Below are 27,401 nucleotides of genomic sequence, written 5' to 3' on the forward strand. Positions count from 1 at the left end.
ATAATATGGCCTAAGGCTATCAAATCAGCTGGTCCCTTTCAAATGAACGGAGATCTCCTTCTAAATCATTGTGGGTAGATCTCTCCAATAGTCAGTTGTCTGGAAATGCTTGAAGGACAATGACTGTTAAACTCTTTCATAATAGTCGCTTTTTGGCACCCACATGGATGGCATGGATGTGATCAGATTCGTCGACCCGGTTGCCAATCCTATTCGTCGTCCTGGAAACCAAATTTCAACCCATTTCCATTTTCCAAGGAACCCTACCTTGATCTGATGATCCGAGCCACTTGTTCATCAATCCCCATTTTATCAATTTTTATGAAGAAAAGATATCGTCGACACCATTTGTCATAGAATTTTTTAGACAGGGATGGGTGTCAACTGATCCACATATATCTTCTTGGACGATCCATTCAGATCTCTTGTCAATCGAATCCTTTCCGGAGTGCTCTTCAAATCCTTATACGAGTTTGGGTCACATGCAAAAGCAAAGATCCCACATAAAAAGCGAATAGATGTGGATAGGCTGATGGACTAGAGCACCCTCCCTTAGCAGCTAGCTTTTAAGGGTGAGTTCCACCCGAGTCCCAACAAGTGATATTCATACTTGGGCCATGGTGATCCCGATGTACCTCCTAGGACAAAAAAAAGGAAAAAAAACTTTGGTAACCCCGGTGTACCTTCAAGATGAAGAAATTTCCTCGAAGAACACCTCGTACTTCCCATGTTGCTCCTGCATGGAGGGTCTAGAGGGTCCTTTGGATGGTCCACCTCTGGATGCATTGGACCGACCTGATGGGGTCCGGACTCAGCACTGATGGGTCCGAACTCAGCATCCAATTGGCTGCTGGCACGTGGCCCTCACAAGGACCGTTGGAAGGCCAACACCTGCCCCTACTAGGTGTGACACCTGGACCAATCAGGGACTTCCACATGCCCTCCTTAGGTATGAGACCTGGTCCATACAGAGGCCACCACCTGTCCTGGACAGGTGGCTCAGAACTACCACCTGTCCTAGACAGGTGGCTCAGAATCACTATAAATAGCCTTCACTTGTGCTAAGGTGAGGGATCTGAAAATCAAAACTCTAAGCTTTTGCTCTGACATTGCTCTGCACTCCTGCTCATACTGACTTGAGTGTCGAAGCGCCCGTCCGGAGTACTACTCCGGGTTGGTCCTCTGACCCTTTTCTTTCTTGTCTGTGCCCTTGGGCAGCGCAGGACTCCACCAGCCCTTCAGCCGTGACTTGTTAGCTCAGCCCATCCAGCCCTACCATAACCTGTTACCAATTTTAGACCTAACAGATTTGGCGCCATCCGTGGGACCCCGCAACAAAAAGCTGTTCGGAACCTCACTTAAGCAATGGTAGGAAAACACGGAAAGCATATGCCAACCTCCCGGACGACCCGGGCTACAGCCCCCCGCGAAGGGAGAAGCGAGCGATTGGCCTCGCAGATAGAGGTCGGGGCGCCAGGGGAGCGCAGTCCGACTCGATCGGACTGTTCAGACCCTACCCCGACCCCAAGGGAGATGCGGGCCCTTTTTCAAGAGATGACTGCTGTAATTGCGCAGTTTAGAAATCCGGCCACCGCACTCCAGCAGCACCCAGCCGAAACCTCTCAGCCCGCCCAGGGGAGGGGAAGCTCCCGCCGAGAGCACACGCCTCCGCCTCGGGAGCAGACTCGCCACTCTACGAGACGAGATCACCTCTCCTGGGACAAGCATGTGCGTCCCGAGCCTCGCCTACATCACCGGTCACGATCTCCCTCCGTACAAAGGCATGGCAGCAAGAGAGACGCCACGCACGGAGAGGGATCGCGGCACCGGCGAAGGAGTCCGGCCAGTCAGTCCGGATCGGCTATGAGCCCACCAGCAAGGAGAGAGAGGCCCGTCCACCGGGCTGAGGAACGAGAGGACCCGGTGCTGCGAAGGATCCAGCAGATCGACCACTGGATCGAAGAGCTCGCCAGAGAGCAGGGCCGACCTGCCTCCCGGATCTTCACAAGCGCTCAACCATTTTCAGACAGAGTGCTCAGCGCGGAGGCCCCCGCGGGCTGGAAGATGCCCCAGGTTCCGCAGTACGACGGGACCACCGACCCCGTGGACCACTTGGAGACTTTCAGGATCACAATGCTCCTCCACGGGGCGTCAGATGGATTCCTTTGCCGGGCATTCCCCACCATGTTAACCGGAGTAGCGCGGGACTGGTACTCGCGGCTTAAGCCCAGGTCCGTGGACAATTTTGATGATTTTGGGGATAACCTGGCCCGCCATTTCATGAGCAGCAGGAGACCCAGGAAGACGACGGCTTCGCTGATGGCCCTCAGGCAGGGAGATGATGAGGCCTTGAAAGTGTTCGTTGGTCGCTTTAATAGGGAAGCCCTTCAGGTTCCCAACCTGGATCCCTCCGCGGCCACGAATGCCCTTCTGGCCGGCGCCCGATCAACTGACTTCAGACGAGCAGTAGCCCGGCGCAACCCGCAGTCTCTCGCGGACCTGATGGCCGGGGCGGAGGAGTACATCTCGGTGGAGGAAACTCTCGCCGCCCTGGGCTCCGCTGGCAGGAGAAGGCCCGAGGAGAAGAACCCTACCAAGCAGCGTAGGGATGATAAGTCTCAGAAGAAGGAGAGAAGCCCTTCTCGAAAGGGGAGAAGCCCCCAAGCGAGAGAGCATTACACGCGGCTGACCGCGTCCAGAGCACAAAGCCTGGCAGCCATTCGGAAAGAGGACTTCATCCGATGGCCGGAGAGGCAGAACTCATCGACGAAGAGAAACATGTCCCAGTACTGCAGGTTCCACAAGGACCACGGCCACGACACTAACGCGTGCCTTCATCTGAAGGAGGAGATCGAGCAGTTAATCAGCCGTGGGTACCTTGGAAGGTACTTGAAGAATGATGACAACAAAAGTGAACGCAAGGAAAAGCCGAAGCCCAGAGGCAGAAGCCCTCGCGGCGCTCAACCTCTAGGCGACCGCATTCAAGCTCCGGCCCCGGCCAGCCCCTCTCCTCAGGTACCTCAACCTCAACCTCATGGTGTTATTGGTACCATTTCAGGAGGGCCGACCGCAGGAGGAACCTCTTCATCAGCCCGCAGGACATATGCCCGGCAGGTGAACGCCGTCCATACCTGCAGCAAGAAGGCCAGGCTAGAGAACGAGATATCCTTTTCAGATGCAGATCTCGATGGCCTGATCCTCCCGCATGATGATGCCCTGATCATCACCATGCTGGTGGCCAACTGGGAAATGAAGAAGATCTTGGTCGACAACGGGAGTTCCGCAGACATCCTCTATTATCACGCTTTCGAGCGGATGCTGATCGGAACCGACCGCCTGAAGCCGGCCAACTCGGATCTGTTCGGGTTCTCCGGAGAAGTTGTCAAAGTCGAAGGGCAGATCGAGCTTCCAGTTCTTATCGGGGAGCCGCCCTGCCAGTCCGTTGCCATGGTAAACTTCTTGGTGGTAAGGGCCAAGTCGGCCTACAATGCTATCTTGGGCCGCCCCGGCCAGAATCTCCTTCGAGCCGTTCCCTCCGCCTATCATCAGAAGATGAAGTTCAGTACACCAGGGGGTGTAGGGGAAGTCAGAGAGGACCAGCCCCAGTCGAGGCAGTGCTATGCAGCGGCGCTGAAAGGAAAGAATGCGTCCGAATCTCTGCCGATCGAGCTGTTTGATCTAAGGGATGAAGCCCAGATCACAGTAAACGAGCCGGCCGAGGACGTCATATCTGTCCCGTTATATAGCGACGACGACCAGAGGGTTGTTCAGATCGGCTCTGCCCTGCCAGAGGCCGCGCAGCAGGATCTTGCTCAGTTCCTCAGGGCCAATGCAGATGTCTTTGCCTGGGCTCCTTCAGACATGCCCGGCATCAACCCTGCAATTAGCACCCATGAGCTCGGGGTTGATCAGACCTGCAAGCCCGTGAAGTAGAAGAGGAGGCACTTTGCACCAGAGAGGCGAAGGGCCATCAGAGAAGAGGTGGAAAGGCTTCTGAAGGCAGACTTCATTCGCGAGATCCAGTATCCGGACTGGCTCGCGAATGTTGTGATGGTGAAGAAGTCTAATGGGAAGTGGAGGACGTGCATAGATTTTACAGACCTGAACAAGGCCTGCCCGAAGGACAGCTACCCGCTCCCAAAGATTGATCAGCTCATCGACGCTACCGCAGGTCACGAGCTGTTAAGCTTCATGGACGCCTTCTCATGATATAATCAGATCAGAATGCATGAGCCCGACATTCCGAAGACATCCTTTGTAACCGATCAGGGGACTTATTGCTGTCGAGTTATGCCTTTCGGACTGAAGAACGCAGGGGCCACCTACCAGCGGCTCGTCAACAGGTTGTTCAAAGAGCAAATCGGCCGCAATATGGAAGTCTACGTGGACGATATGCTGGTCAAGAGCAGAGCTGCCTGTAATCATGTTGCCGACCTCGAAGAAGCATTTCAAGTCTTGAGGGAGCACAACATGAAGCTCCATCCGACCAAGTGTACGTTCGGCGTTGGAGCGGGCAAGTTTCTGGGCTTCATGGTAAGCCAGAGAGGGATAGAAGCGAATCCTGAAAAAATCAAGGCGGTGATGGAGCTGACTCCACCCAGAACTATCAGAGAAGTACAACGCCTGACCGGACTAGTAGCTGCCCTGGGGCGGTTCATCTCTAAGTCCGCAGAAAGATGTCTTCCGTTCTTCAACGCAGTCAAGGGTATAAAAACCACGCCCTGGACTCCGTAGTGCCAAGCGGCGTTTGAGGAGCTGAAGCAGTACTTGTCCTCTCCACCGTTACTTTCGAAGCCAGAGCCAGGAGAAGAGCTGATTCTGTATCTCTCAGCGGGACATTTGGCGGTCGCAGCAGTACTGATCAGAGAGGAGTACCACCAACAAAAGCCAATCTACTATGTCAGTAAGGTCCTCCATGATGCAGAGACAAGATATCAGCGGGTCGAGAAGCTTGTATACGCCCTTGTTATGGCGGCCAGAAAATTAAGGCCGTATTTCCAGGCGCATACGATCAAAGTCCTGACAGGACAGCCCCTGAGGCAGATCCTCCACCGCCCAGACACTTCAGGTCGTCTTGTGAAGTGGGCCGTGGAGCTCAGCGAGTTTGACATCAAATATCTGCCCAGGCCGGCAATCAAAGCCCAGGTTCTTGCGGATTTCATAGCTGAATGTACCATGCCAGATTCAAACCCCGGGTCAGAAGCAGCGCTTCCTACAGCAGCAGAACCGACTATATCCGAGCAGCAGGTCGAAGCCGAAGCAGTTCCGCTTACAGGGCCCGAAGATGCACCTCCTCCGACCAGTCCGCTTCCGTGTTCTGAAGAGCCGTTCTGGGAGGTGTATGTTGACGGATCTTCAAATAAAGGTGGCAGCGGTGCCGGGCTAATCCTCACAGGGCCTGATGATTTCGTCCTGAATTATGCCTTAAGGTTTGGATTCCGTGCGTCAAACAATGAGGCAGAGTACGAAGCTCTCATCGCCGGAATGAACCTCGCCGCTCAGGCCCGCGCTCAGAAACTGAAAGCGTACTGTGATTCGCAGCTAGTCGTATGTCAGATTCAAGGAGTATATGAGGCCCGTGAAGAGCGAATGATCAAATATCTGCAAAGGGTCCGTGTCCTGGCCGGCAAGTTCGAAAGTTTTGAGCTCATCAGAGTCCCCCGGGCTGAAAATACAAAGGCTGATGTGCTCTCAAAGCTAGCGGTTTCAGGCTACACCGCTCTCAAAGAAATCCGTATGGAGTTCCTAAAGACCTCCAGTATTGATGACCAGCCCGTCGTAGTAATGCAGATCGACGACGAGCCGTGCTGGATGGATGAGATCATCAGATATTTGCGCAGTGGAGAACTCCCCGGGGAGAAAAAAGAGGCCCGAAAAGTCGTACAGCGGGCAGCAAGGTTTTCATTTGACGGCGAGACTCTGTACAAGAGATCTTACACCCTCCCGTACTTGAAGTGTCTCCGGCCAACCGACGCCCTGTATGCCCTGCGAGAGACCCATGAGGGGATTTGCGGAGAACATCTTGGGGGCAAGGCCCTAGCCATCAAAGTCCTTCTAAGAGGCCTGTACTGGCCTACATTGAGACGAGATGCACTGAGCCTTGTGAAGAAGTGCGAGAAGTGTCAAAAATTTTCTCCCACCGTTCACCAGCCTGCCGTGCCAATGGCTCCGATCATCAGCCCTCTCCCTTTTGCTATCTGGGGAATGGACATCTTAGGTCCTTTTCCGCCGTCCTCCGGAGGCCGCGAGTTCGTCGTTGTCGCCATCGACTACTTTACGAAGTGGGTAGAAGCTGAACCCCTGGCCAAGATCACCGAGCAGAACGTCCAGAACTTTTTCTGGAAATCAGTGGTGTGCAGATTTGGGATACCCCGGGTCCTCATAACGGACAATGGCAAACAGTTCGACTCGAGGAATTTCAGAAAGTTTTGTGCGGATCTGAAGATTGAGCAAAGGTTCACTTCCGTGGCCCACCCCCAGACGAATGGGCAGACCGAAGTGACGAACAGGACTCTGCTGCAGGGGATAAAGAAGAGACTGGATGATAAGGCCGGACGCTGGGCTGACGAGCTATACCATGTGCTCTGGGCATATCGGACTACCCCACGCACTGCAACGGGTGAGTCGCCTTTCAATCTCTCCTTCGGAACAGAGGCTGTGATCCCGGTTGACATCGGCGTTCCTTCCCCAAGAATTGTTCACTTCAATGAACAGCTTAATGGGGACGGGCTACGTGCCAACCTCGACTTGCTTGAAGAGGTCCGTGAGGAGTCACAGATCAGGGCCGCAGCGTATAAGCAAAAGGTGTCTAGATACCATGACACGAAGATCCGACAAAGGGAGTTCCGCACAGGCGACCTAGTTTTGAGGAAAGCGGCCGTCTCCCAGCCAAGAAGGGTGGGCAAACTCTCCCCGACTTGGGAAGGGCCGTACCGAGTCAAAGAGGTCATCCGTCCAGGAAGCTACCGCCTAGATACACTTGACGAGCAGCTGCTGCCGCACGCCTGGAATTCCAGAAATCTTCGAATATATTATCAATAGTCTTTTTCTTTTGCCTTTGAAGGCCTGTAAAGAGTCTCTGTAATGAAATTTTAAAAAGAAATAAAGTGGAGTTGTCACTAAACTGTGTCCCTCACTTTTGAGTCACTAATATATGCCAACTCCTCCAAAAAGACTCTAAGTGTTTGCAGACTTAGCTCTTATTCTAAGTGTTTGCAGACTTAGAGAACAGCGGTGGAGCACTCCGGCGCGTCCAATTTGGTGTGGAGACCAGTTCCGACCACATGGACCCGCCCTAGTGAAGACCACCTCAAAAGACATGCCCGGCCTAGCCGTCTACATCCGAAGCCGGCCAGGATATGGCGCAATCGCTAAACGCCAAAACACCTGTCCGGCCTAGCCGTCTACAGCCTTTGCCGGACAGGATATGGCGCAAACGCCAGGCGCCAAAAAGACTCTAAGTGTTTGCAGACTTAGCTCTTATTCTAAGTGTTTGCAGACTTAGAGAACAGCGGTGGAGCACTCCGGCGCGTCCAATTTGGTGTGGAGACCAGTTCCGACCACATGGACCCGCCCTAGTGAAGACCACCTCAAAAGACCTGCCCGGCCTAGCCGTCTACATCCGAAGCCGGCCAGGATATGGCGCAATCGCTAAACGCCAAAACACCTGTCCGGCCTAGCCATCTACAGCCTTTGTCGGACAGGATATGGCGCAAACGCTAGGCGCCAAAAAGACTCTAAGTGTTTGCAGACTTAGCTCTTATTCTAAGTGTTTGCAGACTTAGAGAACAGCGGTGGAGCACTCCGGCGCGTCCAATTTGGTGTGGAGACCAGTTCCGACCACATGGACCCTCCCTAGTGAACACCTCCTCAAACACCTGTCCGGCCTAGCCGTCTACAGCCTTAGCCGGACAGGATGCGGTGCAAACGCCAGGCGCCAAAAAGACTCTAAGTGTTTGCAAACTCGGAGACAGAAGTGGATCAGTTCGGCTAATGACATCCGGTTAACCACTCCGGCTCGGCAGAGAAATGAGGAAGAAGCACAGACAACTTACGTACAAAAACAAGACAGCCGTACAGACAGTTAAACAAAATTGAATTTGTATTCGTATTACAAAAGTGCTCTTTTCGCCGAGCTGGCTTACAAAGATTGAGCCTCTCGGGCCATTACAAAAAATTTACAAAAATAAGAACTGGAGGTCTGCCCGGCCACTCAGGCCTCCCCGTCGGCCGCCTCGTCAGTGACCACCTCTGCAGTAAGGGCTGCATCCTGGCCGGCCTCGGCAGTTGGAGGGGTGACCTCGGAAGCCAGAGCGACTTCCTGTTCTACCTCGTTGGGTTGGGAGGAGCCCACTTCACCTTCTTCCTCCTCGTCCTCTTCATCCTCTGGAGGTGCGTACGGGACGTCCAGTCCGTCCAGAGAGATGTCGGGGTAAGCCTTCTTAACCTGCTCAGAGCAGAGGAGGAACCCCGCCTTATAGGCTTGGAGGCCCAGGTTGAAGAACTGTGTGTCCTTCCTCTCTTCGGCCTCCCGCACTGCCACTTTTACGGCAGCCTCGACAGCCGCCTTTTTCCCTCTGGTCGGCTCTCTCCCTCGCAGTTAGGAGATCCTGCACGGCTTGGTTCTTGACCCTCTGCACCTCGTCCTTGAGACTGTTGCATTCGGCCTCTTTGACCTGGACGATTTCACTAAGTCCGTCCTTGTCCCTCTGGAGCTCGCCCTTCTCGGACTGTATCTGTGTGAGCGTGTCAGAGAAGAGATAACTCTTCTTTGCCATGTCTCTTGAGTATACTTGGAGCTGATAGAGGGCGGAGGCGATCGCCTCTGCGCAGGTCTCCGGTGCCTCTTTCTCGACTTCTCGTCGGTCACTCAGGAGGACGCCCTGGAACATCAGTTCTGTGGCCACCCGGCTATCACCCAGGCCGGTGTCCGTCTTTTGCACCGCCCAGTTTGGGCGAAAAACATTATCAGCTCTCGCCGCCGTGGCGGCGGGGATACCCAGCACTGGCCCGCTGTGCCGGGGCTCTGCCTCCCGTGCAGACCCTGAGCTCTGCCCGGTGAGGCTTGGCCGGCTCGGCTCGAATGCGAGCTTGTGAGTCGCCCGGCTACTTTTGAGGGGATTAGCCAGCGCGACCATTGCCGGGGTTGACTCCGGCACCTTCCTTTTCTTGCCCTTAGGTTGGGGCTGCTCATGCGTTGGGGACGATTGGGAGCTCTGCCTTATTCTGTCCATCATGGACATCTGCTTCACCATTTCTGAACGTAAAAAAACAGAACAGAGTTAGAACTACAAAAAAAGGGGGGGGGGGGCGAAGGAGTCAGAGGAAAAGAAAGGAACAGTTCAAAATATAAGAGCTGGCCTAAGAACATTTACATACGTGCCGGCGTCGCACGGCTGACACCGAGCTCCACCAGGACGGCCTCCTCGGAGAATTCCGAGCAGTTTGTTTGGCCGCGCTTCAGCTCTTCTTTGATCAAAATAAAGGTCATGTAGTCGTAGCCCTTGAGGACCGGCTTTCGACTAAGACTCTTGGTGTCCGGCGTTCTCCACTCCAACGAGAACGGCCATTGGGAGCTCTGCTCGGTGTCCCAAGCATAGAAAAACCTGTTCTTCCATGTGTGAATGGAAGTAGGTATGCCAGTGATCATTTTCACCTCGGTCCGTTGGCTGATGTAGATCCAACCGCCGTCCTTATGCCTCTTCAGATGCGCACACATTCTGAAGACGGGCAGGGTGGGGTTCCTACGGACCCGGACTCCCAAGAGGTGCAGGAAGCCGACCAGCGTCCTCCAAGAGTTCGGCACGACCTGTGTGACCGCCAGCCCGTAATAATTCAGCACCTCAACAAAAAATGGATGCAAGGGAAGTCTGAGCCCGGCCCGTAAGGCTTCTTCGTATAGGCATAGATCTGCACTATCGTTGCTGGCCCGGTCCCCTTCAACGGCCGCCCTCAAAAGGTACCGGTCAGGAATACAGTATTTCCCCCGGATGGCCTGCAGTTTGCCCGGGCCTAGATGATTCACCTCGTACAGAGCCCCAACATTGTACTGCGGGTTGGCCTCCATCCGTGCCTCTGCTATTACCTCTACGGGTGCGCGTGGCAAGCGAGGAACTTCAATATGTTCTTCGTCGTCGCTGGTTTCTACCCGGTGCGGTTCGTCCCCACGGACCGGGATTGTGTCTAAGTCCACAATCTCTTCCTCTCCGCTCTCCTCGTCTACTACAATTATTACCTCCTCGTCCTCAACACCAGCCTCCGCAGGAGAGGCCGGCCCCGTCCTCTCCGACGCCCCGGACCCACTACTACTACTAGTTGAGCCGGACTCCTTTGAGCCGGAGTCCGACTCGGAACTGGTGCTAGACATTAAAAAGGAACAAAAGAAAAGCTAAAAGAAATTACCGAACTGAGGTGCTGACTGAAGATCTCCGGGCTCACTGATCCGAGGCGGGCAGAAAATCGACTAGCCGAGCAGCAGAGAAGGAGAGGAGAATGTAAAAAGTGAAAAATGAAGAGTAAAAACTCTGGTATATATAGGCTTGGAAGAGCGGGAAAAATCCCGCCCTTTTCCCACCAGCCGGAGTGCGCCACGTCACCTACCGCATTAAATGCAAGGTACAGGTTCCAAAGCGCTAAGTGATGACGCCTGGAAGACAACATATCTGTCCGGCCTGGCCGTCCAACGCCTTAACCGGAGCCGGACAGGATACGGCGCAATCACAACGCGACAAAATACCTGCCCGACTTTGCCGCCCAGAAGGCTTAGCCGGACAGGATATGACGCGTTGGCTGGAAGACAACATATCTGTCCGGCCTGGCCGTTCAACGCCGAAGCCGGACAGGATATGGCGCAATCGCAACGCGACAAAATACCTGCCCGACTTTGCCGCCCAGAAGGCTTAGCCGGACAGGATATGGCGCGTTGGATGGAAGACACCATATCTGTCCGGCCTGGCCGTTCAACGCCGAAGGCGGACAGGATATGGCGCAATCGCTACGCGACAAAACACCTGTCCGACTTTGCCGCCCAGAAGGCTTAGCCGGACAGGATATGACGCGTTGGATGGAAGACAACATATCTGTCCGGCCTGGCCGTTCAATGCCGAAGTCGGACAGGATATGGCGCAATCGCTACGCGACAAAACACCTGCCCGGACCAGCCGCCCGGAAGGCTTTGCCGGACAGGATATGATGCGTCCGCTAGACAACAGAGAACCTGTCCGGCCTAGCCGCCCCGTCCAGGAGATCTGCCCGACCACGACGCCCAGAGAGTTTTGCCGGCCAGACTTCTGGTTCGAATTTTGATCAGACTGGGTTGCACAGGGGCTCCTGCCCGGCCGTGCTCCTTCAGGCCAAGCCACAAGGCCGGACCAGGCCGCCCAGAGGCCCCTGGCCACTGCAGTTCTTCTGGCCCCCACACGAGGCCGGCCTCAGCTGCCCAGAGGCCTCAAGGCCGGCCAGATGATGTTTTAACCCTCTCTTTGCTTCCCCTGGCCGCTGTCACGACTCGGAGAACCAGGGGGCAACTGATGGGGTCCGGACTCAGCACTGATGGGTCCGAACTCAGCATCCAATTGGCTGCTGGCACGTGGCCCTCACAAGGACCGTTGGAAGGCCAACACCTGTCCCTACTAGGTGTGACACCTGGACCAATCAGGGACTTCCACCTGCCCTCCTTAGGTATGAGACCTGGTCCATACAGAGGCCACCACCTGTCCTGGACAGGTGGCTCAGAACTACCACCTGTCCTAGACAGGTGGCTCAGAATCACTATAAATAGCCTTCACTTGTGCTAAGGTGAGGGATCTGAAAATCAAAACTCTAAGCTTTTGCTCTGACATTGCTCTGCACTCCTGCTCATACTGACTTGAGTGTCGAAGCGCCCGTCCGGAGTACTACTCCGGGTTGGTCCTCTGACCCTTTTCTTTCTTGTCTGTGCCCTTGTGCAGCGCAGGACTCCACCAGCCCTTCAGCCGTGACTTGTTAGCTCAGCCCATCCAGCCCTACCATAACCTGTTACCAATTTTAGACCTAACACGACCCATTGCATCCTACTTGTAAGAGTAAGACATCAATTTTCAGCCCTCTAGTGGTAAGGGCGTCCTTTAGCACTAACCGGTTGGTTTGAAATGCCTACCGTTTGATTGTTGGGTTTTTTTCTTTTCCTAGGATTTATGTGAGTAAAGGCAGGAGACAAAAAAGGAGACAATCATTAATTAGAGAAAGATATTATAATGAGTGGAGAGAGAGAGGGTAGAGAGACTACCATTTTCAAGATAGGATTTTGCTGATGTCACCAAGAAAAAGCTGATGTGACCACTAAATATTCTCCCACATAAATCGTAGAAAAAAAAAACCCCAGCAACCAAACGGAGTTAATTTAATGACGTCATTCTTCCCTAGAAAATTTAAAACGACGGTGGCTGTTGAGCTCTTTTGAGCAAGAAATTTGGGTCCCACTTGTACAATTCAGGTGTGATATGATCTGTTGATACGTATGGCAGCCAAAAGTGTGGCCCATTAATCAAGATCGACGTTCTTGATTCGCATACACATTCAGTGTAGGACCCCAAAGTCGACCTTTGGATTGATTACCCCCAAACTCAGTAAGACAACAAGGGCTCCATAAAGGGTAGTTTCGTTATTTCCACCGCCACTTACCTGACAGTGGCCAACATAATCAAGGGAGGGGTATTCTAGTAATTTCACATACCACACAGCCACATAGCCCAAAAGCCTTCCTTCTCGGATCGTTTTAAATTTTTTCAGTTTGGCGCCTTTGCACCTATGAAAATCTAACGTGCGCCACATTTCTGTGCAGAGAACTCCTAAATATTATCGATCCTGCAAAGTTTTTTTTCCCTTTTTCATTAGGTAAGTTCGACCCTCTTCAATCTCATATAATCTCTTACTACTTCTTCTTTTTCTGTCTTATTACAGTTATTATTTTTACCATCACCATCAATATGATTTTCTGTGTTCAATTTCTATCATTATATAAAAATCATGGTATTTACCAGAAGGGGAATGATGTTTCCACTCCCTTTCCACCATTTCCACCCATTGGGGGGGGGGGGGGGGGGGGGATATCATTTCCCAGACCAGAATCAAGAGTTTTTTTTTCCTCAGCTAAGGTTTTTGTGGGCTTAAGGAATGAAATTTCTCCTAATCATTTTGAAGCTTTGTGAATACCTGATATTTTTAATATTTATTTATGTATTTATTTCACCAAGTAATGCGTCTCAATTTTGGTATGTAATGTGTTAATACAAGTCCTGGGATGTGACAACTGATGCTTAGTTATAAATTCCGTTTTGTTTCGTCCGAAATGGTCGTTCCGGACTGAAATCTGGAACGGAAACGGCCCTCAAATGTTCCATTTCGTTCCGTTTCGTCCTTCTTGGATGAAATTCAGATGGAATCTGGTATTTGGGTTCTTGAGTGTTGAATAGAATTTCTAGACAAGTTCATAGCACTGGTGTTGCCGCAGTGGATTAGAACAATATCAAATTTTAGACCGTAGTCCATCAGTGTGTTCTTCATCCATAGGACTTGAGCACAACAAGTTCCGGCTGCTATGTATACTTCAGTAGTAGATAGGGCAACATAGTTTTGATTCTTGTGAACCAAGACACAGGGGATCTTCCTAAGAACTGACATATGCCACTAGTGCTCTTCCTATAAACTCTACATCCGGCAAAGTCAGCGTGAGAATATCCTACTAGTGAGAAGTTTTGAACCTTTCCATACCATAGGCCTAAACTAGAGGTTCCCTTATGTGTGGTTCCCCACTAGTTCAATGGATTTGATCATGTACACATAATATGTAGGGTCTAGAGCCAACTTTCCTTGTTACCTTTTTTCCTTTTTTTCTTTTATAAAGTAAGGATTTAGACTACAAGATTGTTAGGTTTTTCATTTTTCTTTTTATATAACTAAATTTTTTTCTCAATGGTGTTGATCATCTGTGTGCTATGTGAGAACCAAGTTTGATCATTAAGATCATCCTAACAATCACAGTTTGGGAAGTGAACTCATATATTTAGGGCCTCTGGTTACTCTAGAAAATTATTTGCATATAGGATTATATGCCAATGGTTTTGGGTTTTATTTGATTATTAATGGTTAGAGTAGTTCTTGAATTGATATAGTTAATGGCTAACGAAGAAGACTTAATGTCCCATTTTCAAATAAGATTAAATTAAAATAATCTTATTTTCAAGTAGAAAGCAATTTTGGTGGCGTCCATAGAGGCCCCTCAAGCTCTCGGTTTTGTTCTATTTTAATAATCTTATTTTCAAATAGAAAGCATTTATTTTGGAGGAATTATGTTAGTGCATAACGTGTGCTGTTTTCTTGTACACACATACATACATAGGCTACTTTTTTTTAAGACAATTTTCATTATCAAATTTTTGTGAATTAACTTCTTTTTTTCCTTTTACTGTATTTAGTTTGCTTTTTTTATTTCTCTAACATTGTCATAGATATGATTTTGGTGGAGTTAGACATGTTTAGTGTAATCATCATCTTTGGCAGAGAAGATGCATTGAAAATTAAAACCAATATATTTTTGGGACCAAAGCATATAGTCTTATCATGTGGTGTACTCATAAAAAATCCTTCAAAATCTCACCCAATATTTGCGCACTATAATTTGTAAAGTGCTCTTTAAGAAGAGAATGCTAATCATTGATGGTTTATTCCGGAGCACTAAATCTTTGTTGGAGCGGAAATCTCACCCAAATTTTGAACAAGCCTATAGATACATGAGGCTCCCAAGGAGAGAATGTTCGTTATTCAAGTTTGTTCCAGGGCAATAGATCTTTGACAGACTCCTGGCAAGGACCTTGGTGTATTGGTGGGGACTTTAATGCCACTAGTTTCACTAACGAGAGATCAGATGTACTGCTGATCTCAGGAAGCATGAAGGCTTTTTTTGATTCTGGGAGTCGAAATTCTCTCAGTTGGATATATTCTTGATGCGCCCTTTGTGGAGCGGGTTGTTCTTAGCACGATCCAGATTGCTTTGCCCTAAGATCGTGTCAAGTGGCCTAACTGTGAGAGAGAGATTGGTAGAGTGGTTGGGCGAGGCTAATGCTAGCAGTCCTGTGGATTTTCAGGTTGTGTAGAGGGTTAAATTCATTAAGTCTAAGCCAAGGCAATGGGCAAAGGAAGGGAGAGGAGACAATGGATAATCTTTTTATTGCTCCACTCACCTCATTCGGGCTGACATTTTGCTTGCTATCTCTTTACAAACGAGGACTACTCAGTTCTTCTGAATCCCAGCTTTATAAGTGCACTTCTATACGTCTTAAACCAGATTCTAGAAGATTGTTTTAGCCCTTATATTGCATTCTTGAATATGCAAACCTTCCCATTAGTGCCAAGTAGAGCTCCTCCCAAACCTCTTCATGAAGGAAAGCAGTCTTAATGTCAACCTAATTGTGTCTGTGTGTGTGGGGTGGGGTGAGGTGCGTGGTGGTGGTTCTGATTTAGGTTGAAAACAAGCAATTACATCATATAAATTGAGTTGAGTTTAGCAATGGGTGCAAAAGTCTCCATGTAATTTACAACATTGGTTTGACTGAATCCTTTGGCACTAACCATGCCTCATACTTTACAACAGACCGGCTTTGAACCTCAAATGAAACATGAACTTACATACATAACTTCCCTTTTGTCAGGTCTGCTATCTTGCATGTTCCAATCTTCTCAAGAACATGCATTTCTTCAACCATATAGCAGTTTTTTTCGTTCTGTTGAGAAACATCTTTAGAGGCATTTCTTCGTACCTTCGAAGAAGAGACCGGGAAAACAAAAGATAGGTAGGCAGTAGACAAGTGTTGATATGTAACAAAATGACTAATGAGATGAAGAAAACATAATCTCTGCTTCTTCCTCACTGCAATAGGAAGATTAAGACCACTACTTTCAGACATAGACAAAGAAGGAATGTGAGCTGGATGAGTAGAAGGAATTTGATCAATGTTACCTGAACCTTCAAAAACCAATTGAATTTTGGTTTTATTTCTTTTTTAAAAAAAAAAATTTTATCACTAAATTTTGGTGTTATTTGTAGTGGCGCTTCTTTTCTTCTTTATTCTCTCATACTTGTGCAGTTGCTTCACAAGATCTGGTGCAATTGATCCTGTAGGAGCCAGGAGGAGAGCCAAAGGGGGCTGGAACACAACACTTGAACACATACTAATCAAACACTCTCCGCCTGAGGAGAATGGGGAAATAAAAGATCCCTTCGGTGAGTAGGAAGAAATTTTCTCGTGGGAATAGCATTGAATGATTCATAGTGATGAATGACTAGTAGAGGATATGCGTTTTAGCCCTTTTTGAAAATTGGAGTAACCAACAAACATGTAATTGATAGAGATCTTATCTAACCAATACCTTCGAGAATAATCTTCATGAACAAATATAGTAGAACAACCTTCCTCCCTGAGGAGGGGTTTTCTCTGTATTTTTTTTTTCTTCGTTCCTGTTTCTTTGTTGCTTCTTTTTGTATATATGGGTGGTCCATCTCAGCCTCCTTTTTTTTGCTATGATATATATTTATTGCCATTTCAAAAAAAAAAGAAAAGTAGAACAACCAAATACCTCCAAAATAACATGAAATAAAGGATCATTAGGTTTCAGAACAGATAATGAAGATTTCCCTTTTTAGCATTTTGTAAGGCATACGACTAATAAGAAAGCATGTACTTAGAAGAGCCTTAGAGCATAAAGATTTCAAGATATTTATACCACTAAGTGGTTAGCGTGTAATTTCAGGAAGATGGCGGTTCTTATGTTCTACCACACATTTTGTTTAGGGTATAGGACAAGATGTATGCAACCATGTTCCATTTTCCTGCAAGCATGGCATGACCTCCTTTGATTAATGCTCCTTTCCTTTGATTAAATTAGTCCAAATTGATTTTGAACCATTTTGTTAAATAGCCTAAACACAATAGGAACTTCATCATGAGACTCAAGTAGATAAGTCCAGGTAGGACGAGATAGCTTATTTTAATATATATCTAAAGAAGCCTATGGAGTAGGCCTCCAATCATTAAGTGAAACATGCTAAAGGGAACATCATATTTTTTTATTTCTACTAACAGAATAGGCATTACACTGTCCTTAGAAAATTAACACATCACAATTAAAGTCACCAAGAGAATGAAGGAAACATAGAAAGAAATGGGGCGATGTCCAAGGTGGGACACCATGGAGATGTTCCTCATTATAGTCCAATTGAGAACTAGAACTGGCAACAGCTAGAATGCAGGTACACTAAACTCGCAATCCCTGCCAATTGTTTTCCCAATATCATATTACACAACCATTCATGAACTTTGTCGGAGATATCAATGGGGTCTCACTTTATCTTGCTAAAAAGCAGCAAGTGGGGATGAGATAGTCTTGCTGCACCTAGTATATGTGCTACATTGATTTTGAAATCCGTGATAGTTGTTCTTGGATATACCCATTTATCAATCCATGGAATTCTAGACCTGGAGATTATTAGGAAAATGAGATTATAAATATGGTGATTATTAAGAAACTCAAATGATTTACAATAAATATCAATTTGATACTTGGGCTTACCCATTTATCAATCCATGGCATGCTAAACATGGAGATTATTAGGAAAATGAGATCAGAAATATCGAGATTATTAGGAAACTCAAAAGATTTACAGGAAATATCAATTTGATACTTGGGCTTTGTGAAAAGAAAAATATATGATACGTGCATACAGACACAAGATAACAAATAATATAAATGAAATAAAAAACACTATAACCTTCATTACTGGGCTAGGAAGTTTATACCTTTTGACATACCATTCTGTTGTATTTTTGCATACATTTTCAACTTTGGATATTCATTTTTTGATGCATGGTTACCAGGATCAAGGCATTGGTTGTTGGTAGCTGAATGTATTGTTGGGGTCATCCAAGCCTTACATGAGAAGAAGAGAGCCCAATGTAGCCAAAGACAACCTGCCAACGACTTGCAATTGAGGTACTCCCTCAGTTGGCTAATGTCGGCAAGTCATCCTTGGCTACAATCCGCTCTCTACCTCTTCATGCAAGGCCGTAAGACAAGCACTATCGGCGACCCTCGCATTTCCCACCCTCCACCACAGCAAAAATGAAACAGAACTGCAGGTATGGAACTCTCTTTTCCACTTCCCTGCTTCATTTCCTATGCTGTAGTGCTCGCTTATATAGGCTTAGCCTGTTGATGAATGGGTGCTTTCTGCTTTTTATTCCATACATAACCATTCGGGTTGCGCCGAAAAACCAAGTGGGTGTGAAGATTTGTTCCTCCCCCAACAAAATTCCAAAAGGGTCATGTGGCTGTTGTTCTCATGAAAAGAGCATGATGCCAAAGCCCGAAAAAACACCCACCACCTCATATCGTTCAAAACTTTCCTGTTTTTGGTAAACCAGCTTTGGGCCCAGCTGAAGATTTGCGGGCCCTCTTTCCATAAGTGGGACTGGAGAGAGCATGCAATGGTGAGTGGAAGGGGTGCACCACACCACTTCTGTAGGGTACCCGTCATTCGAATGGTTGTTTGGGTACTGTGGGAATAGTATCTTGTGAGTGTGGGGGAAATAACTGGGCCATGCTTGGGACATAATTTGGAGGTCGGGATTAGCTTTTTGTTTTTGTTTTGTTTTGTTTATTACTAGAGGGATCCACCGATTTTTTTGGCTTTTTTCAAAGCAACCCATGATGTGAAGGGATGGGTTGGTTGGTATTATTCTTGTTCTGTTGCTCTTTATCATGGCATCCTTTTTTGTGTTTCCATTTCCCTGTTTTCCTGCCTGTAAAAAGGTTAGGCGATTTCCTCGTGACAACGTGACATTGTCATGAGCTTGTTGACGTCTTAGGTTCATGGCATCAACTCTCCTTCCATCTTTAATTCATTGAATTTTTGTGATCAAAACCATATCCGGTACATGTCTCTTGTCTGGTCGAATTGTGATTGCCCTACGATCCAATTCCGCATATAAAAGTGGGTTTGTCTTATTATATCATGTTGGCGTGTGGGACCACAAAATTCTGGCATATTTTAGTTCATTAGACCCGGAACTTTTTAAATAATTTTGACTCATTGCCTTTGAAATGTGTTTTTTTTCAATATTTGTAGGCAAAGGAGACAATGAAATTTTAAAGATGACTTTCTTGAAAGGTCTTGGCTTTTAAGAGGAATAAGAATCATCAAAAGCAATATGCAAAACAGCCCATGTTTTATGGTTTTATTTGAAACCAGGGGGAAGCAGCCTGTCGGGTCCTCCTCAAATTGTTCACTACCAAACCTCTACTGTGTTGCAAATCATCTCTGTGCCTAACAACTGGTACCAGTTGGACTATTCTATAGCCATATTTTTTGGGTGAGTTTTACATTGTTGTGCACTCATGGATTAGATAGTTTAGGAACATGTATTAAAGGGCATACCATATGTGGAGACCCTATGCCATCAAAAGGAAAAAAAAAAAAAAACCATACGTGGAGAGCATCCGACGTATAACATTATTAAGCAAGTGGCCCCACTTGAGAGGACAAAAATAAAAGTGGGGGCACTTGCTTAGGCCTATTGCTCTGTTTGGTTACATTTTTTTGAGTAAAATAGCAGGGAATGTAATTCTCCTAATTACCCGAGGGGTGTTTGGTAGGGATTTAGCATAAATTGAAATTTTGACCGCCGGTTATGTCGGGCGCTTGTCGGGTGACGTGGAACCCTCGAATCTCGAAATTCGCCGGACGAAAAAATAGACCGTAATTGTCATAACTTTCTACTATTGCTTGTAGTTTTTTCCGTAATTGTCATATTTTATTATATTTTGTTGGAATTTTTTTCAGTCATTTTCAAACTTTATAACCACTTCTAGGTAATTTTTCATTTAAAATTTTATAACTTCTGCTATTTTAATTTTTTTTGTAATGATTACTTTTTTTGCTTATTTTTGCTTTTGCTAGCAACCTTTGCCGATGTGCGCATCTTTGCACAAGGATGGCCACATGCCGAGAAGTGGCATAGGAGAAGTTTGCTAGCAAATTCCTATAAAAAAAGAGGAAATGTTATCAATGCTATTGTTTTCTTATGAGGGCACTGTCACTTTATTAAAAGTACGGTATGGCCCACACCATAAGATGATCTAAACCGTCCATTAGATGGGCCATAGCCTAAATAGATTATGCTCCAAAAATCATTTCCATAGGATGATCCTAACCCCCCATCTAATGGACGGTTTGGATAATCCTATGGTGCGGGCCATACCGTACTTTTTATAAAGTAAGGAGTGCCCTCATAAAAAAACAGTAGTGCTGATAAAATTCCCCAAAAAAATCTTAAAAACTACGGTAAAAAAAACTCCTGCACATCTCCTACTCCCAACCAAACAACGTCGGGGAGATTTGCTCACAATCTCCCCGTTGACTGATTTCCTTTTGATTTCTCTTTGACTTCTTCTTCTCTAAATCCCCTCAACATCAACCAGCATCCAAACAGAGCATAAGTGATTATTGGGCTCAAAATTGTTGAGCCCAATAATCAGTTATGTACTCAAATTTGATTCTCAATCTAAAACACGGCCTTGATGATCCAAACCATTTATTTCTTACGCCTTGTATTGGATGAGCCATTGAGCAAATTAACTTTCATTGGACGATTCTAGCCATCCTATTTGTAGAGGCTTTCTTGAATAATAAGAACCATTGCTCTCTCTTTCTTTTTCTTTTTTCCGAATTTTCTCTCTCATTTAGCCCACAAATTGGAGGCCTAGAATCGTCCATCAAGGGTGGATTTTGCTCTATGGCAAGGCTTAGGAAATAAAGTAGGCATTTAGCAAATGGCCCCACTTGTACTTTTATCCCCTCGTATTTTTTTCTTTGTGCATCTATCACTTATACACAGGAAAATGGCAAGTGCTCTGTGCGAACATACAAAAACACGAATTTTTATGACTTCAGTGAGATAAAATTAGAGATTAAGAAGGGAAAGTTTAAATTTATGAGCCTATTAACCAAATGATTATTATTAAGATATGCTCTTATTGAGTCCAAAGTTTGGCAAGGGATTTGCTAGGCAATTTTGCGGCTCATTTTTGCAGGAGAGAACAGCCACCTAATATGAATTAAATGAATAAGACAGAACCTGCGAACCATTGATTCATAGATGCTCGTGAGGCTTCTTATAGGATCCTATTTGCACTTCACAATATATACTATACGGTGTCCGTGTAGTTGTATGTATTTTTCAATAAGTACAGTGGGCCTACATGGTTAGATGATCCAAACCATTAATTTGTTGGGCTCTTATGAAAATTCTAGGGCGCTGATATCCCCCCCACCTTTTGTAGGCTATTTTCCCCCCTTGACGGCTGGCTACCGTTAAACGTTACGATTTAATGTATATGTCACTTTCCCACCATTTGACCGGTCTCGGTCTATCTCTCTCTCTCTCTCTCTCTCTCTCTCTCTCTCTCTCCACACACACACAACTGGAACAGTTGGTGGGCCCAACAGAAATCGTTGGTGGAATGGTGGGCCCATCTTTGAACAACGTAGGCCCTGCCCATACCACACCATAGGATAATCCAAGCCGTCCATTTGATGGGCCATAAACGTAAATAGGTTGTGTCCCAAAATATCATTTCCTTAGGCTAATCGTAGCCCTCCGATCTAAATAGAAACTACATCTTATGCAACCTCTATAGATTGTAGGGTTGTGATCATCCTATGGAAATGATTTTTGGGGCACAACCTATTTACATTGTGGCCCATCAAATGAATGGTTTGGAACATCTATGGAGTTGGTCGTAAAGTAACATTAAGGCCCGTCCACAACATAGGACGATCAAAGCCGTCCATGGTTTGGATAATCCTATGGAGTTGGTCGTACAGTAACATTAAGGCCCAATCGTAGGCCCCACTGATATTTTTTCAAATTGAAGTGTACCGTCCACAACATAGGATGATCCAAGCCTTCCATGGTTTGGATCATCATATGGTGTGATTCGTACAGTAACATTATGGCCCAATTTAGGCCCCACCCATATTTTTGAAAATGAAGTGTACCGTTCAGACCATAGGATGTCCGAGCCATCCATTTGATGGGCCATAACGTAAATGGGTTGTGCCCCCAAAAGGGTTGGCCCACCAAATGAATGGTTTGGATCATCTTGTGGTCGTATAGTAACATTAAGGCCCGTCCACAACATAGGATGATCCAAGCCGTCCATAGTTTGGATAATTCTATGGAGTTGGTCGAACACTAACATTAAGGCCCAATCGTAGGCCCTACCGATATTTTTCAAATTGAAGCGTACCGTCCACAACATAGGATGATCCAAGCCGTCCATGGTTTGGATCATCCTATGGTGTGGTTTGTACCAATTTAGGCCCCACCCATATTTTTGAAAATGAAGTGTACCGTCCAGACCATAGGATGATCCGAGCCGTCCATTTGAGGGCCACAATGTAAATAAGTTGTGCCCCAAAAATCATTTCTGTAGGATGATCACAACCCTACAATCTATAGAGGTTGCATAAGATGTAGTTTCTATTTAGATCGGAGGGCCAGGATCAGCCTATGGAAATAATATTTTGGGACGCAACCTAATTACGTTTATGGCCCATCAAATGGATGGTTTGGATTATCCTATGGTGTGGTATGGGTGGGGCCTACGTTCTTCAAAGATGGGCTCACCATTCCACCAACGGTTTCTGTTGGGCCCACCAACTGTTCCTGTTGTGTGTGGAGAGAGAGAGAGGTCAAAATGGTGGGAAAACGTTAGCCAGCCGTCTGGGGGGGGGGGGGGGACGCCCAAATTCTATTGAACACTATTAGCCCCTCAATTGGAATCCTTGGAAAATCTGCGGTTCCTTAACTTCCACAAAACCAATGAAGGCCAGACTCCAAAGCAGTCTTCGTTTATCATGCCAAGGAGTGCCTAAGCCTCAAATAACTTGGCAAAGTTGTTTGTCATAATCAATAATCACCGAATATGCTTAAAATTAATAACCTCATCTCTGACAAAACTGCGGTGAATGAATAGATGATCCATTGACTTGGCTGAAACTTCCTAATTCTCCGGAAAGGATCAGTTGAAACCCCCTAATCATTTATGTGAGACTGACATATTTTCCTAGAGACCCAGCAAATACTTAAACCACTAACAAGTGCTGTGATAAGACATGATCGATTTTTCGTGCTCCTGCTATGGTTAAATGATCTTCTAAAGATAAGTTGTCCAACCCAAGGATAACTATAATGTGTTGAAGTTCTTTGTAATGTTGTGAAGTTTGTTTAATTCTCTGTGCAATTTCATAATATTCCTCTACCGATAATGAGGATTTGTTGGGGCAAGAAGTCTAGCAGAAACCACGAGTCCTGTGCGCACAAGAGATGAGTCAATTAACTAAATGATCCTTATTAAGGCATGATCTTATTGATCATTCATCCCATGTTGAATAAATGTTGGGGCAAGACCATTGATTTGATAGATCCTCACAAGTCTACTATTCACATTTCACATGCAAGTGTCCATCTTTCAAGGTAAATGTTAACAAAAACCAGCTGTTTAGTGTCTTTTAACAGGGTCCCCATCAGGTCCCCATTGAGCTTCTAAGATCATTCAAGGGAAGTGATATGTTCTCTGCTTTGTTTTACTTGGGACAGTCCCCTCTAGTGTATTAATGACTACTCTTTTACACTAGAGGCCATGTCACCATTGATTGTGATGGGCCCGATGGCTTTTCCACATGGAATTGTCACAGTAGTAAAACTTATAAATATTTAATATCTGATATGCATAGGCAATGATCCGATGTGAAACTCATATACGGAAAGGTTACCCTGGATATTTCTTATTACCATCAGATCTTGATCTAATGTTATAAGTGTGAAACTCATACATGGAAAGGTCTCCCTTTATCTCATCACTTGCTAAAGGGTTGAATCAAGTGGGGATGAGAAGTCTTGCTGCACCAAGTATATGTGCTACATTGATTTTGAGATATGCAATAGATGATCTTTTTTTGAACATGAGACCCGCGATAGATGATGGAATGCTCGACCTGGAGATTATTAGGAAAATGAGATTATAAATATGGAGATTATTAGGAAACTCAAAAGATTAACTGGAAATATCAATTTGATACTCAGGCTCTGTGCAAAGAAAAATATGCAATACAGGCACAAATATGCAATACAGGCACAGACACAACGAGAAAACAAATAAAATAAAAAAACAAGATTACCTTCATTTAGAGGGTAGGAACTAGGAAGGTTAGACCTTGGTTACCAGGATATTTATTTTTTGATGCTTCGTTACCAGAATGAAGGCATGGTTATTGTTAGCTGAACATATTTTTGGGGTCATCCAGGCCATGCATGAGAAGAGGAGAGCCCAATGTAGCCAAAGACAACTTGCTAACGACTTGCAGTTGCGGTACTCCCTCTCTTGGCCAACGTTAGCAAGTCATCCTTGGCTACATTCTGCTCTCTACCTCTTCATGCATGGCCCTTAGACAATCACTATCAATGGCCCTCACATTTCCCACCTCGTAACCACAGCAAAAATCAAACAAAACAGCAGGGTATGGAACTGTCTTTCACTTCCCTGCTTCATTTCCTATGCTGTAGTGCTCACTTATATAGGCATAGCCAGTTGATGAATGGCATGTTTTTTTAATGTATACACTATGTATCTTTCTCTTGCAAATATGGTATGTTCTTCAATACATGTGTAATGTATGCAATAAAGAACAAGCCATATATGCAATTGAGAAAGATACGTAGTGTATGCATTAAACGACATGCCATATTTGCAAAGAGAAAAAGATAAACTCTGTATGCATTAAAGAACATACCATATGTGTGGTATGTGGCCATGTAGGGCACTTGCTTAGGCCCTGTTTGTTTTAGATTTTGGTATTAGATTATGAGTACAAAAGTGATTATTGGACTGAAAAATGTTGACCCCAATAATCAATTTTGTGGTCAAAATCTCAAAATGTAAATCAAAATCCAAATCATTTATTTCTTAAGCCTTGTATTGGATGAACCATTGAGCAAAATCCACTCTCATTGGTCAATTCCTGTTTTGCATGGATTCGGATTTGCATGCCGCGATCCGACACAAATTCAAAGTGTTGGATTTGGAAAAACCTTGGCAGATAGTGATGAACAAATTATCAGAAACTGCAATCCTGCTTGAACAGTACTGTAAACAAAAAAGAGAAATATGTTACTTATTGAGTTGAGGTACGAAATCAATCCGCTGTCCTTAAGGCAAATCTCGCCCCCACGATGACGAATCAACAGTGCAAATGGGTATGCCTACAAGATACAACAACTCTCGCTCCAGGGGTGTGCACTCACGCAGTCCGAACGCCTTTTGAACTTGCTTGTATGTGCCAAAGAGCTTTGATCAGAAAATAATTGGGGGAAAACGAGAATGCAGGAAACAAAAAGGAAGATGAAGAAATCACAGAGAACTTTCATTTTGGATGCCTCTTGCCTAATCTCAAAACTGACTTTATAGAAAACAGAGAGAAGGCGAAACGTCGCACCCTTTATTCCGTAAAATATGTTTTCCAAACGGCCCACCAAGCACGTGGAAACCGTATCTCAAACGGGAATAAAAACAATTAAAGAAATAATGACAGCATTAAGAAAGGAAAGATCTGGTAAGTTAAGAGAGTAAAAAGAGAGAAAACAAAAATAAAAGAAAAGAAAAACTTGGGCCATGTGTGCGGCCGGCCAGACTTGGCCGCGCCGGGTCGGGCGCACGTGTGTGGTATGTCCAAAAGCCCCCCAGACCTAATGGGTTGCTTGTGCGCATAGGACCCCCTTTCTCCTCCTCATTCACAAGCATGGTTTGAAATTTCAGACCTACCCGAAACCAAAATTTCAACAGAAATCCCGAAATTTCAGCCGAAATTCGGTAAAGACAAACGAAATACCGAAATTACCTAAAAAGGAATAAAAAATTAATGTATTCTTTCAAATTTCGCTGAAATTTCTGAAATTTCTCCAATTTGGTTTCGGAACGTTTCGGTCTCAGTCTTGACCGAAATCCGAAATTTAAAACCATGTTCACAAGACAAGAGAAGTGGAACAATATATATGCACATTCTCCTCCACTCAAACTTCCCATGTGGGGCTACTTGTTTTCGCATTACTTTCAAAGAGTCGGAGGGAATGCAAAAGTGATCACTAGTGTGCTATAAGAGGACAAAGTCCACAAAAAACAAAGCCACTAAATGACAAATGCATTCAACCATTGGTAATTTTGAATTACAAATGACTTTATAAAAAAAGAAAAGTAAACAGGATGGTCATGACATTAGGATTTTTATAAAAAGAGGACATGTTGTGCTTTTATAAAAAAGGTTAATAAGAAAATGCGTTTAAAGGAAAAATATAGAGGATTCACATTTTGAAAGAGACAATGATGTGTTGGATTCGCTTGAAAAAACATGATTCGTGCGGAATACATCTACGACAAGAATCTGATTGTGTTCGATTTGCGTGTCAAAATATATCGACACAGATTTGGCAAAGGAGGGCCAAGAATCCATGCAACACTGGTTGATTCTAACCCTAGAGGCTTTTTTGATGAATACAAATCATTGTTTTTTTTTTTAATAAATATTTTCTTGCTGTCCATTTAGTAGTAGGGCTGCAAATGAACCGAGCTGGCTCGCGAACATGTTTGGGTTTGGCTCGTTAAAAGCTCGGCTCGGGCTTGTTCTTTTACTAAATGAGCCGAACCCGAGCCCAAAAATTAGGCTCGCCAAAATAAACGAGCCGAACTTGAGCTTTGTATAGTTCGGCTCGGAAAAGCTCGTGAGCTTTTTAGGCTCTTTTCATAAACGAGCTGAGCTGAGCCGAGCTTTAAAGCTTGGATTATGTTTGTTTTTTATATATAAAATAAAAGAATGTGGGTTGTTTATCACAAATGAAGGTTTCACCGAGTGGTTAAGGCGCTGGATTTAGAGGGGGCTTGGGTTCAAATCCCACAGATGTATGTTTTTAATCATTCTTGAGATGAGAAGAGCTTAAGCCGAGCCGAGCTTAAGCTCGGTTCGTTCCACTTAACGAGTCGAGCTGAGCTCGAGCCGAGCTTTCTCGAATATTTCACGAGCCGAGCCGAGCTTTTTCGAAAACTAAACGAGCCGAGCCGAACACGAGCCTTCTTAAAAACTAAACGAGCTGAGCAGAAATTATATATATATTTACCAAAAGAAATTATATGATGAATGGGTGTATGAACACATAAAGGTGGTACGATGAATGTACAAGCCTTGATATTAAATCCAACAGCAGCTTCTTAACAAGTCAGCTGCTGTTGGATCAAATATCAAGGATGGGATGATGAGT

The 27,401-nt window shown here is 45.8% G+C and overlaps 1 protein-coding gene and 1 long non-coding RNA gene across 3 annotated transcripts; both read left to right on the forward strand.

Moving 5' to 3' along the window:
• Positions 1 to 4,371: 4,371 nt before the first annotated feature.
• Positions 4,372 to 7,084, forward strand: LOC143849580 (uncharacterized). Its single transcript, XM_077358643.1, has 5 exons — positions 4,372 to 4,533; positions 4,735 to 5,457; positions 5,557 to 6,255; positions 6,715 to 6,897; positions 7,064 to 7,084. The coding sequence occupies exons 1-5, from the start codon at positions 4,372 to 4,374 to the stop codon at positions 7,082 to 7,084; spliced, it is 1,788 nt and encodes a 595-aa protein (XP_077214758.1).
• Positions 7,085 to 12,750: 5,666 nt separating this feature from the next.
• On the forward strand, positions 12,751 to 19,781 carry LOC143851976 (uncharacterized). Of its 2 annotated transcripts, none has more exons than XR_013236574.1 (4): positions 12,751 to 12,873; positions 16,157 to 16,258; positions 17,910 to 18,170; positions 19,160 to 19,781. It is a non-coding gene; the product is annotated as an uncharacterized LOC143851976 (long non-coding RNA). The 2 variants fall into 2 exon arrangements; XR_013236575.1 differs by having other exon boundaries at positions 12,755 to 12,873; positions 16,122 to 16,258.
• Positions 19,782 to 27,401: the final 7,620 nt, after the last annotated feature.

Source organism: Tasmannia lanceolata, unplaced genomic scaffold (genome assembly GCF_043159265.1).
Source record: "Tasmannia lanceolata isolate RefF3 unplaced genomic scaffold, GAP_Taslan_0.1 ptg000018l, whole genome shotgun sequence".
In the NCBI taxonomy this organism is placed as follows: domain Eukaryota; kingdom Viridiplantae; phylum Streptophyta; class Magnoliopsida; order Canellales; family Winteraceae; genus Tasmannia; species Tasmannia lanceolata.

Coding starts and splice junctions, on each gene's coding strand:
- LOC143849580 (XM_077358643.1), top strand. CDS start 4,372: ATGGAAGTCTACGTGGACGATATGCTGGTCAAGAGCAGAGCTGCCTGT. Junction 4,534..4,734: donor GCAAGTTTCTGGGCTTCATG/GTAAGCCAGAGA, acceptor TGGACTCCGTAG/TGCCAAGCGGCGTTTGAGGA. Junction 6,898..7,063: donor CCGTCTCCCAGCCAAGAAGG/GTGGGCAAACTC, acceptor TTGCCTTTGAAG/GCCTGTAAAGAGTCTCTGTA.